The 13,376-nt window shown below is 40.8% G+C and overlaps 1 protein-coding gene across 2 annotated transcripts in view; it reads right to left on the minus strand.

Annotated features, from left to right (window-relative positions):
• LOC120438600 (muscle M-line assembly protein unc-89-like) overlaps nt 1-12,830 on the minus strand; it is a 51,038-nt gene extending 38,208 nt beyond the window's left edge. For both annotated transcript variants that reach the window (XM_039608995.1, XM_039608994.1), the window contains exon 1: nt 12,720-12,830. In XM_039608995.1, coding sequence (XP_039464929.1) covers nt 12,720-12,750 — 31 coding nt within the window. In that variant the 5' untranslated portion in view covers nt 12,751-12,830. The remainder of the gene's footprint in view (nt 1-12,719) is intronic.
• Between the last annotated feature and the right edge of the window lie 546 nt (nt 12,831-13,376).

The raw sequence follows: 13,376 nt of genomic DNA on the forward strand, positions 1-13,376 counted from the left end.
TCTGTTTGTACACCTCTCTGTATCTAATCATTACTTACCAATAATGTCTGTTGGAGCTATTTGTTCTTTATTTTTATTATTTTGAAATTAAAGTTTGTTGTTAGTTTACTTATATTTTGGGGTTTATTTACAAGTTTATTTGTTGGTTAATATTTTGTTTCAATGTTTTGTTTGTTTGTTGTTATTTTGTTAAATTAGTTAGTAAGAGCTGTAGGGCCATTTTGTTTCTATAAATAAAGAGACTGGCATAGGACCAGCATGCATTGGGGTGGGCCTATGGTTTTTTACCAGAGCAGGAGAAGCAGCAGGAAGGATTTTTGTTATTGCTTGCCAAACTGGATAAATAAACCGTAAAAACGCAACTTTCAAGTTTGGACAATGGACTTCTTTTGCCTGCGTACGAAATATTACCTCAGTGCAGCAGTGGCTTGTGGACTTTAAATTGTGGGACATTAGTTTTGTCAAAGGTAAAGGAATTGCCACTACATAAAGTAAAAAACCAGCCCTGTGGACAAAGGAATAATCCTTCATTAATGGATATGTTGGATATAAGGATTTCAAGGACCACCGTCGAACTTGAATAAAAGTTATTGGATCGTCTGGTGAGTAATCCAGACGGATTTGATGTTGAGGCCTGGATCAACATGTCACTCGTTCATAAAAGCTGGTGAGTGATAATATTGTTTAAGCCGTAAAGGAAAACGGTGAAGCTATTGGAGTTTAAAGACATAATCTCACTACAAAGACTGATGAGCTGAGTTTTGATGTACTAAATTGGTGCATAATTGGATCGCTAATTGAAACATGCCAACGCCCTCTGTGGAAATGTTTGTTCGCTGCAATCAGCCGGTAAATAGATGTCATGTTTGTGCTCTATGCTCTGGATTCTCAGTGTGCTGTGCATCTTTATAATGTTTGAAATAATCCAAGAGGACAATAAAAATGTCGGATATTAAGAGTAAACAAGAGGATGACACTAAGATGCAAGCAGAGAAAAGAAGCATCAAATTTACGCCAAAGGGTTTGGATTTGTATATAAAGACGTGCCAAGAAAAGCGCAGTTCAATGTGTAAGCAAGCATCTAAGTACATGGGGAAAACTTCTGCTTTATTGACCTCACATGAGAACGTTAAGGAAGTGTCTTCTGAATTTGGGAAGTTTATTAAATGCTATCAAGATGCAAACGCTTTGCAAGAATCCTTTTTAAGTTTGCCACTGCCAGAAGATGAAGTGAAAAGGCAAACCGCACATTTTCAGTCTAAGGTGACAGCATTCTCTGGTTTTATGGACAAAGTAAAGGTTTGGTTGCAGGAAGCAGGCGAGCCGTATACTGAACAAAGCAATACTGCTCTTAATGATCAAGCTGTTGAAAGTTTGGATGAAATAAATCCTGAAGACAGTGTCTCTAATATCTTAAGTGTAAAGCCACCTTCAAAAACATTGTCACAGCAAAGTCGAATTTCATCAACATCTTCCGCACGCATTAAAGCTGCGGCTGACAAGGCAGCGCTCATGGAGCGACTCGCTGCATTAAAGAAAAAACATTCTATCGAAGCGCAAGAGGAAAAACTGAGAAAAGAAAAAGAAAAACTGAGAAAAGAAAAGGAGATATTATCCTTGGAAACAGAGCTGGCAGCGACTACTGCGAAGCTTCGTGTCTTAAAAATAAACTCAGTTTGTAGCTCTGAGCATTCTGATGGAATGAACTCTTATTTTGGAAGAGGGCACGTACAAGAAGCACCTAGTTTAAATCCTTGTGCTGATACATTTGTTCCAGCATCAAGAGATTACTCTGGTATAAATTCTGCATCTGAATCACAAGTAATCATACCAAGACAAAGTCAAACCCAACATGAGGTGGATGATTCAGCTCAAGTGACGCAGCAAACACAGCCTCAGTCTCCTACTTTGACTGAGAATTGCACGAAGGAGATTGTAAATATTATGCAAAAACAAAATGATATCACTACTTTGCTTGTAAAACAAAACTTATCTTCTGTCCTCCCCGCCAGAAACATCCCTGTGTTTGATGGAGACCCTTTACAGTACAGATCATTTATGAATGCCTTTGAAAATGGAGTGGAAGCTAAAACTGATAACTGGAGTGACTGTTTGCATTTTTTAGAGCAGTTCACTAGGGGGCAGCCTAGAGATTTGGTGCATAGTTGTCAGCATTTACCTCCTGAGCAGGGCTATTCCACAGCCAAAGATCTTCTTGAAGAACATTTTGGGAACGAAAATAAAATTGCCTCTGCATATATGGAGAGGATTGTGAGTTGGGCACCTATTAAAAGTGAGGATGTGAAAGGTCTACAGTCATTCTCTCTTTTTCTTCAAGGATGTTCGAATCTAACACAGCAAGTTGTTTATATGAAGGAGTTGGATTTGCCCTCAAACATGAGAATGGTTGTTATGAAACTTCCATATAAATTGAGGGAAAAATGGAGAGTTGTTGCATATGAACTGCAGGAACAAAATGGTTACAGAGCAGTGTTCACTGATCTGGTTGCCTTTATAATAAAACAGGTAAAAGTAGCATCAGATCCAGTGTTTGGCAACATCCAAGACTCACAATCTGGAAGCAGCTTTAAAGCTTCAAGTTCCACCAAGCAAAGAAAAAAGGGAAGTAGTTTTGCCACTAATGTCAGTACAGTGCCAGGAATCAAAACTCAGTTAACTGGAAGCAGAACAAATTCCACTGTTCTGCATAGTTGTTTGTTTTGTTCACACAGCAATCATTTACTAGAAAATTGTAAGCAGTTTAAAGCTAAAATGCATCGGGATAAGTTGACTTTTATCAAGGAAAGGGGGATTTGTTTTGGTTGTTTAAAAGTTGGTCACACAAGCAAAGACTGTAGGAGTCGTTTGGATTGCAACGTGTGTCACCAAAAGCACCCGGGTTCTTCACATAGAGCGAAAAGATCCAGGTGCGTCCTCAGAACAAACTCAACAGATGACAAGCTGTAATGTCAACTTTTCAACTGCAACCACTCAGACATGTGGGCATATTGGGGCCGGTCATGAAGTTGATGCAGTTTTTTCTATAGTTCCAGTGCAAGTTAAGAGCCAAAAGAGTAATAAAATTGTGCAAACCTATGCGTTTTTGGATCCTGGAAGCTCAGGTACATTCTGTACAGAAACTCTGGCAAAAAGACTGAATCTAAAAGGTAAAAAGACCAATATCCTTTTGAGAACAATGAGTCAAGATAGGATTGTTAGTGCAGAAGTTCTGTCTGGTTTGGAAGTGTCTGGGTTGGAAACGAATGATTTCATGCCGTTGCCAGATGTTTTGACTCAAAAGACCATGCCAGTTTCTACAGTCAATATTCCCCAGCAAGGCGACATCGATCAGTGGCCTCATCTTAAACCTGTTAAACTTCACAACATTAATGCAGATGTGGAGCTATTGATAGGCACTGATGCTTCCAATGTTTTAGAGCCATGGAAGGTGATAAACAGCGTGGATGGTGGACCTTATGCTGTAAAAACAAAGGTTGGCTGGGTCATAAATGGTCCCCTGCGCACTGGAAGTAACAGTGGAAATAAAACCAACTGCACTGCTGTAACAGCCAATAGGGTTTCTGTTGAGCGTCTTGAAGAAATGTTGATTAAACAGTACAATCATGATTTTAATGAAAGATCATCAGAGGAGCAGAATGAAATGTCCAGAGAGGATCTGTGTTTCATGGATATTGTTAGTAGTTCAATAAAGCTTATTGGAAATCATTATCACATTGATTTGCCTTTCAGGAGAGAAGGTCCCAGCTTGCCAAATAACCTCTGTGTCGCGGAGCAGCGTCTCCAGAGTCTCAGACGGAGATTTGAAAAGGATGCTCATTATAAGGATGAGTACACCAAATGTGTAAACAACATGTTTGAACAAGGATATGCCGAGTTTGTGCCTGCAGATGAGTTGCACAAAGATGATGGAAAGGTGTGGTACATCCCTCATCATGGAGTGTATCATCCCACAAAGGGCAAGTTAAGAGTTGTATTTGACTGTGGAACAACTTATAAAGGAGCATCATTGAACAGTCAGCTTCTGCAGGGACCTGATCTCACAAACTCGCTGGTTGGAGTTCTGATCAGATTTAGACAAGAGCCTGTTGCATTAATGGCGGACATTGATTCCATGTTTCACCAGGTGCACGTCTCAGAAAAACACGTCAACTTTCTCCGTTTCCTGTGGTGGCAGCATGGCGACACTACAAGGCCTGCACAGGAATACAGGATGAAGGTGCATTTGTTTGGAGCAGTATCTTCGCCAAGCTGTGCAAATTATGCTCTACAGAGAACTGCAGATGATAATGCACAACAGTTTCCAGCTGAAGTGGTTGATACAGTCAAAAGAAACTTTTATGTGGATGATTGTTTGAAATCTGTTGCTTCAGAAGAGGAGGCAGTGCACATGGTGAAGAGGCTGACAGATATCTGCGCTAAAGGAGGATTTAAGCTTTCAAAATGGATCAGCAACAGTCGCACAGTGCTCATGTCAATCCCAGAGGAAAGAAGAGCAAAAGAAATTAAGGATCTGGATTTGGACACAAATCAACTTCCAGTTGAGAGAGCACTGGGTTTACAGTGGTGCATGGAAACAGACAAGTTCCGGTTCAAAACCTCCTTGCAGGACCGTCCAACAACCAGAAGGGGCATTTTGTCTGTGGTCAGCTCACTGTATGATCCTTTGGGAATCTTGTCTCCCTTCAGTATGCCAGCTAAACTGTTGCTACAAGAGCTTTGCCGACAAAATTTGAAGTGGGATGAAGTTATTCCCCACTCTCTTTCCCAGCGTTGGCGTGATTGGCTGGAGGATCTCCAGCTGATTTCAAAGTTCAAAGTGGAACGTTGCATTAAACCAACTTGCTTTGGAAGACTAGATAAGGCACAACTTCATCATTTTTCTGATGCAAGTCAAGATGGGTATGGAACGGTGTCATATTTAAGGTTGGAGAAGAATAACATCACGCATGTTGCTTTTATCCTGGGAAAGGCAAGAGTTGCTCCTCTTAAGCAAATTACAATTCCCAGATTGGAATTGACGGCTGCAGTTCTTGCAGTTCGAGTGAATATGCTTCTGCAAAAAGAGCTGCAGGTAAGGTTGGAAAAATCAGTTTTTTGGACTGATAGTACAACAGTACTGAAATACATCTCCAATGAAACCAGAAGATTTAATACTTTTGTTGCAAACAGAATCGCTGTCATCCGAGAAGCAATGGATGTGAATCAGTGGAGATATGTTTCTTCCAAGGAGAATCCTGCAGATGATGCATCCAGAGGCATGAGAGCTGGAGATTTCCTCAAATGTAGAAGATGGATAAAAGGGCCAGAATTTCTCTATAGATCGGAAAAGGAATGGCCTAAACTGGATGTGGAGTACCGTGTAATTTCTGCAGATGATCCAGAGGTCAAAAAGGACCTGACAATGAATGTCATTGTGAAGGAATTACAAAATCCTACCAGTTATCTTATCCACTACTTCTCGTCTTGGGCAAAACTTAAAATCTCTGTAGCCTGGCTTTTAAAGATGAAAGAGGCTTTGGTGTTGCTGGTGCAGAAGAGGAAAGAGTTGCTTGCTGCAGGTTTGAATAAGAATGATTTGGAAAGTCAGAAAGAAGTGGAGATAAGAATGGAAAGATTTAAGACCACTTTGAAAAAAGGAAATCTGACTCCAAAAGACTTAGTAAGGGCAGAACAAGCTATTATTCAATATGCAGAACAACAGAGATTTACAACTGAAATGGCTTTAATCAGCAATGGCCTCAAAGGAGTCTCTAAGGGAAGTTGTCTCTACAAACTTGATCCAGTGTTGGATGCAGGAATCCTCAGAGTGGGTGGCCGATTGAATAAAGCAGCCATGCCTATGGAAGTAAAGCATCCTGCAATTTTGACAAAAGATATGCATGTGTCAACACTGATTTTACGCTGTATCCATCAAAGGTTGGGACATGCAGGAAGAGCACACATGTTGTCCAAACTAAGACAAAAATACTGGATACTAAATGCAAATTCTGCTGCCAGGAAAATTATCTCTCGTTGTATCACGTGTAGACGCAACAGAGGAAAGTTTGTTGAACAAAAGATGGCGGATCTCCCTGAAGAGAGAGTCCTGCCAGACACAGCTCCATTCACAAATGTTGGAGTGGACTATTTTGGACCTATAAGTGTTAAAAGAGGACGAAGTCTCCTTAAAAGGTATGGAGTTCTTTTTGCTTGTTTGACCAGTCGTGCAGTACATCTGGAGATTGCCTGTACACTTGATACAGACTCCTGTATAAATGCTGTGCGGAGGTTCATCTGTAGACGAGGCCCAGTGTCGACCATTAGATCTGATAATGCTACAAATTTTGTTGGGGCGAATCGAGAGTTGAAAGAAAGTTTGACTGGGCTGGACCATGCTAAAATTCAAAAGGCTTTTGTTCAGGATGGCATGAGATGGAACTTTAACGTCCCAGCAGCTTCTCACCAAGGCGGTGTGTGGGAGCGCCTCATTCGCTCAATAAAGAGTATTTTAGCCTCAGTTCTCAAAGAGCAGGTTCTGGATGATGAAGGACTCCAAACAGTCTTCTGTGAGGTTGAAGCTATATTGAATGACAGACCCATTACTAAAGTTTCGGATGACTCAAATGATCTTGAAGCACTAACACCCAATCACTTGTTGTTGCTGAAAAATAAACCAATTTTACCACCAGGACTGTTTCATCCAAGTGATCTGCATGTCAGGAAAAGGTGGAAACAGGTACAGTACATGGCAGAGTTGTTCTGGAAGAGATGGCTTTCTGAGTACCTACCTCTGATGCAAGAAAGACAAAAATGGATGAAGACTAAAAGATGCCTTATACCTGGAGATGTTGTTTTAATTGCAGACGCTACAGCTCCAAGAGGATCGTGGATGATGGCGAAAGTCTTAAATGTAAACCAGGATGCAAAAGGCTTGGTGCGTTCTGTGAGACTACAGACAAAGACTAGTGTTTTGGAAAGGCCAGTGACAAAACTTATTTTGCTACTGGAAGCCTCATCGTGAAGAAAACCCTCAACAAAGATTAAGGACCTGTTTAAGGGAATAGCTCCTCCTTTTGGGACTTTAAAGTAATTGTGATTGTATGCACAATTAGGGGCCGGAGTGTTGGAGCTATTTGTTCTTTATTTTTATTATTTTGAAATTAAAGTTTGTTGTTAGTTTACTTATATTTTGGGGTTTATTTACAAGTTTATTTGTTGGTTAATATTTTGTTTCAATGTTTTGTTTGTTTGTTGTTATTTTGTTAAATTAGTTAGTAAGAGCTGTAGGGCCATTTTGTTTCTATAAATAAAGAGACTGGCATAGGACCAGCATGCATTGGGGTGGGCCTATGGTTTTTTACCAGAGCAGGAGAAGCAGCAGGAAGGATTCTTGTTATTGCTTGCCAAACTGGATAAATAAACCGTAAAAACGCAACTTTCAAGTTTGGACAATGGACTTCTTTTGCCTGCGTACGAAATATTACCTCAGTGCAGCAGTGGCTTGTGGACTTTAAATTGTGGGACGTTAGTTTTGTCAAAGGTAAAGGAATTGCCACTACAATGTCTGTCTCTCTTCCACAGCCTGTCTTTGTCCTGTCTTCCTCCCTCCCCCCCACCAGGCATTGCAGATGCCCCGCCCTCTGTATTATCATAGGGTCTAATAACAGTATAAAGAGCCTTGCAGCGACTGTTGGTGTGATGTGATAAATAAATAAAACTGAATTATAATAAATAAAGTGTGATATGTAACAGTGCTTCAAACAGCTATCACAACAGCTAACCCTAACCCCCAGATAGCAAGGAAACATTGAAACAATGTTGAGTCAATATCAGGCGACATTGAATCAACGTTGAAGTGTGACGTTGACCCAACGTCACTCTTGCACCCATTTTTAACATTGAAACAACGTCAGGTTTTGATGTTGAATCAATGTTGAAACCTGACATTGATTCGACGTTATATTTTCTAACACTGTTGACATTGAAACAATGTCAGATTCTGATATTGAAACACTGTTGAGCTATGGTATTGATTTTCCACCTCTTTCGCACAGTTGCTTTTTATTGAAAAAAAAACAAAAAAAACAAAAAAGGTCAATAGACATGTATCATTTGCAAAATACTTTATTAAAAGACAAAGTTTCCTATTTACATTTCTATGTTTCACATCACTTTTTATTATTTACTCCGGGATGGGGATGGATGATGTGTGTCCTGCGCGCCACCCGTACGATCTGGAGCATATCTGAGCCATTTCTGGACTGCTTGAGCAAAGACCAACTCAGACATAGAGTTCGCCCCTACCTGCTGCGCCAGGCCATCTAGGACAAAAATAGACACACACACAAAAAAAACAAAGACAAAAAAAGGGAATTAGAGCACATGAATAAGCTCTTGTTAATTGTCTTCAGCAGGGAGAAAGTATGTAAACTTCTAGGCTGATAAACATGAAAGTCACCAGGCGGAAATCAGCAAACTGCCGCATTTGATTTCCAAAGAGCTATAAGCTGAAAATGTGATATGTCTTAGCATGGTGTGCCGTGTATCCTTTAAAAAAAAAAAAAGAAAACATGGGGTCCTCGGGCTGTACAAAGTGTACAACCCGAGGACAAAACAAGCCGAAGACCAAAGACTCCATCTCCAGATTAACCGGACATGAAAGTCTTGTTATTAAGAAAGACAAAGTAATATAGCAAAAAACAGACATAGGAAATGTGAAACACATCCAGCACATCAATTGATCCCTTTATTGTTCACTTTAGGCTCATAAAACTACAATAAATGTTAAAACTTACCAAATATGCATCTGCACAGCGCTGTCTCTTTAAATGCCCTTTTTTGCTTTGTCTGGTCCTTGGTATTTTTTCCTCTGCCCAGTTGAGTACAGAGGCCAGCTCCTTTGTAATGGCATAAACCATTACACAGCGGACTCGCACCTCCAGTGTGGTCCAGCAGCACCAATCAACGCAAAGCGTCTCACCTATAGACACATTTTATGAGATGGAATTGGCGTGTCTCATGTCTTAAATGTGTATGCAAGTGCTTGTGTGTTTACTTCATGTAATTGATGATAGAAACATGTCATTTAGTTTTCCCTAAAGCCTGATTTTCAAGTCATACAAAGAATAAACCAAAGTATTGGCAGTACAATGTATTTCTATTCCCTTTTGTAGGATATTCATTTGTTAGTTCTTGTAACTGCTAAAAGTGTTTACTAGTTTTTGCCTGTCACATATATTTGTTATACCATGTAAACTGTGAAATTCCAAGATTTTCAAACTTGCCTTGTAATAGTGGCCTCACAGAGTCTCTGGAATCTACAGGAAAAAAAAAAAAAAATCACAACAAGATGACATTCAGGAGTATAAACTGGGTTTTTTTTTTAGATAAGAGTACAATGACATTGTGATGCAGCTTTAAAGCTTTTTAAAAGCATACCATCTACAGGAAGACATCAGACTCTGCATGCTGGCGAGATCGCAAAGCTGTGTCGGTTTGTGCCGGAGTGGCGAAAGGTGCGGAAGCTGGGTGTGGCATTATGATGGTTGCTATCAGTGGGCTGGGGGCAGACTGCGGAGTGATGAGGGCTGTTTAGAAAAAGATAATTTTTAAGTATTTAAGAATACAGACAACTTGTCAAAAAGTTTCCTTGTGTCAGACACAGATATGTACACAGACACTAGACATTATTTTATTACCTGGTATTTTCACTCGAGGGGCCTGGGGAAACCATTTTTTTTGTAGGCTGCTCATCCTCTGAGTCCCGTATATGTGTACAGGGATTTGGTCTAAAGAAAAGAAATTAAAACGGTCTTAAGTAATTGTAAATATGCTTTTGGCATATTGTTTCCGAAAAGTTAGTTTGATTTCTAACAACACACACAGGAAACAGAGACGTGCAAGAAGGTACAGTATACAATGAATTTTTGAAGTGCACAAGTGTACACGGCTTTGCATTTTTAAAAGTTTACAAACTTCCACTTTTTGGACTATATTATGTGGTGATATTGCAGTATGCAAGCACCACAGATATGTATAAAAGACAAGATCATAAATTTTAGCAATCAAAGATATGTTTGTGAATAAAAGGGTTTTACTTGTGCTTTCTTTTAAGACTGGTCTGGGTTTCTTCTTCGGACTGAAGGTCAGTATCACAGCGTTCACGTGGATATCTCTGAAGACTGCGTTCTGCTTCGTGAAATGTGCCTGGAAATACAAACACAATGTACGGCCAGACATACATTACGTGTGGACAAAAGGTGCAACGCATAGAAAAATCAGCGGTTTCAAAAATACGCTGGTACGTGTGGACGTAGCCTTATTCATTATTCAAGGCACAAACGGAAAGTCATGTACGCGTGCAACGTAAAGTTGTAACAGCTGTCTGGCGAGGCGGGAGCGGCTAGCAGGTCCAGCAGGCATGTGGTGTGGAGGTTAGCTGAAATACCCGAAGCCAGTCGGTTAAATCCAATAACAGACCTTTATTTTATTGTATACAATACACCATCCAAGCCAGGTCTCCACGGCTCTACTCTGTCCGTACATACATGTGCGGGGATCGGTAGTCGCAGGCGCCAGGCCGTTACAACAGTAAGGTTTCTTAGAGAGAAAGAACATGAGCAGCATGAAAATGGATGCCGCTAACAACAACACACCCACTAGGAGACCCCCTAGTGGTGCTATGACCCAAAAGGGTTGTTACACAGTCACATGGGCATGCTGCGTGAGCATTCAAACTGAGTCTAAAGTTTTCGTGTGCGAATTGAAGCGAGTGCTCTCCAATCATCAAAAGTAACAAAGTCATTGAACACGTTTATACAGTTAACTTTATGTTTATCAATCATATATCACAGATTTAGAATTTTTTGTAGTACTAAGCAACTACAGAGCGAAAGTCTGGGTCAAGCGCCGAGGCGACGGCAAGAACAAAGGAAAACTCGAAGCGTTAAAGCTAGCTTTGTAAGGGAATATAACGAAGAAATTATGAAACGAAAATGTTTTCTTTGTTGATATACTTTGTTCGCAGTGCAATTTATTTGTTGCCGGATTGTAAGAAGTAGACACAATTTCCGGCTCGTAAATAACAGTAAAAAACTCGTTAATGTACAACATTAACGAGTTTTTTTACTGTTATTCAAATGCAAACATGGAAATAACGAGTAGGAAAAAAAAAATCATTCATTCTTACCTTATACTAATCGTGGTGCAGGCCAGTGCAGTGCATGACCTGATGCCTTCTCCGGTCAATTCCGCTGAGAGTAAATCAAATGTCCCGCTCTACTGTAGAAGACAATGAATACCTGGGGGGATGTACCAATGTGAGAGGGGTGCTGCGGAATAGTCCAAGTGATCGCTGCTTTAATTTCGGTCAACTATACATAAATTGCACGTAGACACGATTTTTTAAAGCTGGTGAACTAGACCAAGTCATTGATAACAAATGAACAATAAATCTACTTTCTCTGGTACTTTATACCTGATCAGTTGCAATGCAATTTAATGCTCAACTACAAATCGATGGTTTTGATGGTGACCGGGCGAATGATGTCAACTATAAATAGAGCGTTTTCTCGGCGTTGTTGTTGTCACCTGGTCGACTATAAATAGATCAAATATCAATGACAAAAAACAACGGTGAATCAACATCGTTACAACGTCTCTATAGTAAGACCGTCGGTTTACCACAGTATTTCAATGTTGTTACAACATTGGCATTTCAACCCCGACCATATACGACGGTTCGGATGAAAAATCAACATAGATTCAATGTCGTCTTGCTATCTTGCTATCTAATTGTGACCCGGCTCAGGAGGACCGCAACAAGAGTGGGGTGTCCCGCGACTTCCCACGCCTAATGCCGGGCTCACACTGTGCGTCCATAAAAATGAAGGTTATAACAGAAATTCTGTCGCTCGCTCTCCCTCTGTGTCTTTCACTCACACAGACACACACACCACCACCATCAACTTTGCTAAATTGCTAATGAAAAACATTGATCAGGCAGCTGTGATTGAGCAGCAATGTAGATCCAACTATTTTCACGGTTGTTGTGGTCGTGATAATTTTGTGAGGCCACATCGAAAAGGCTCGGGTGAGCTTGCCATAGTTGTACAAGTTGTGACTCCATCGCTTGTGTCCAGATCACACGCTGCGCCCTATTTTTTGCTGACATTTGTGTTTGCGCGTGCGCAGTGTGAGAAGCTGCGGTGACACCCTCACGACGGTCGCGAGGATTTGACCAAGCGATTGATGATCGGGAGCTGGTCATGAGGTGTTAATCGCTTCTCGTTACCCCACGTACACTACACGATGCACGACGCACGATGAAGGACAAAATCGGGCCGATCGCCAAAACGGTCGCACGACTCAAAAATCGGCTCAAAATGGGCCAAAAATCGCACAGTGTGAGCCCAGCATAAACAGACACAGCCACAGCATCGGGCTTTTAACAATCATTTATTTACGTCAGTGGCACTCAGTACAACGATAGTGGGAGTGTATGATTTCAGGATGAGCTAAGGCATTCAAGCATTCACAGCAAGTGGAGATGTGAGGATAGCAGGGGAGCAGTGAGGAGCTAAAATGTGAGCTAATTTTGTCTCTGATAGCTTACTGGTTCTCGTGTGTAGCCTCGTTAGAACAAACGCAGAGGTTTGATCAGGACACAGAGAGCAGACGTCAGTGTGTGTGCATGCAGAGAATAAGAGCGTCTTTCTTACCGAGTAAGAGGAGCAGCAGCATCAACTGCATCTTCCTCCTGCAGTCAAAGTCCTGTTAAATCTGATCCTCAGACAGACTGCAGACACACACAGAGAAAGACGCACAATCACCAGTTTACTTTCACTTTCACAGCAGGGCTCCAGGATCTAAGCTTTAGGAGGAATCAGCTCCAATCATGCACGCAGTGGATTCCAATTTAAAATTGAAGAAAGTATATAAATCATTTTAGTGTCTGCTTGGAGCTGAACTCACTCATGTCCCACTACAGTGTTTGTTTCTATAGCAACATAATTAACTGGATATCCAAGAATAAGCCAGAATCAATAACTACAGATGTTTATTTAATGTGGTGTTTCAGGGCAGAGCCTGTAATTATGAAACTTGGTCAAAGGCTCAATTGTGATTATTTCTACAACAAAGTTAAAGAACGATTTGCAGCAAAGCAGAAAAGATGAAAAATGTGCACAACATCGTTTCTGCCTCTGCACAGAGAGACAGCCCAGCATCAAGCACTTACAGCAGCATGACTCAGTACAGACCCTGGACCAGCAGACTGACACTGCACACACCTGGACACAAGTTAACAGGTCATAGTTCTTGTATTCATGTAATCCTCTCTTACTTTCTCCCACTCTCTGTGCTCCTCTCTCTCTCTG

This window comes from Oreochromis aureus, linkage group 3 (assembly GCF_013358895.1).
Source record: "Oreochromis aureus strain Israel breed Guangdong linkage group 3, ZZ_aureus, whole genome shotgun sequence".
In the NCBI taxonomy this organism is placed as follows: domain Eukaryota; kingdom Metazoa; phylum Chordata; class Actinopteri; order Cichliformes; family Cichlidae; genus Oreochromis; species Oreochromis aureus.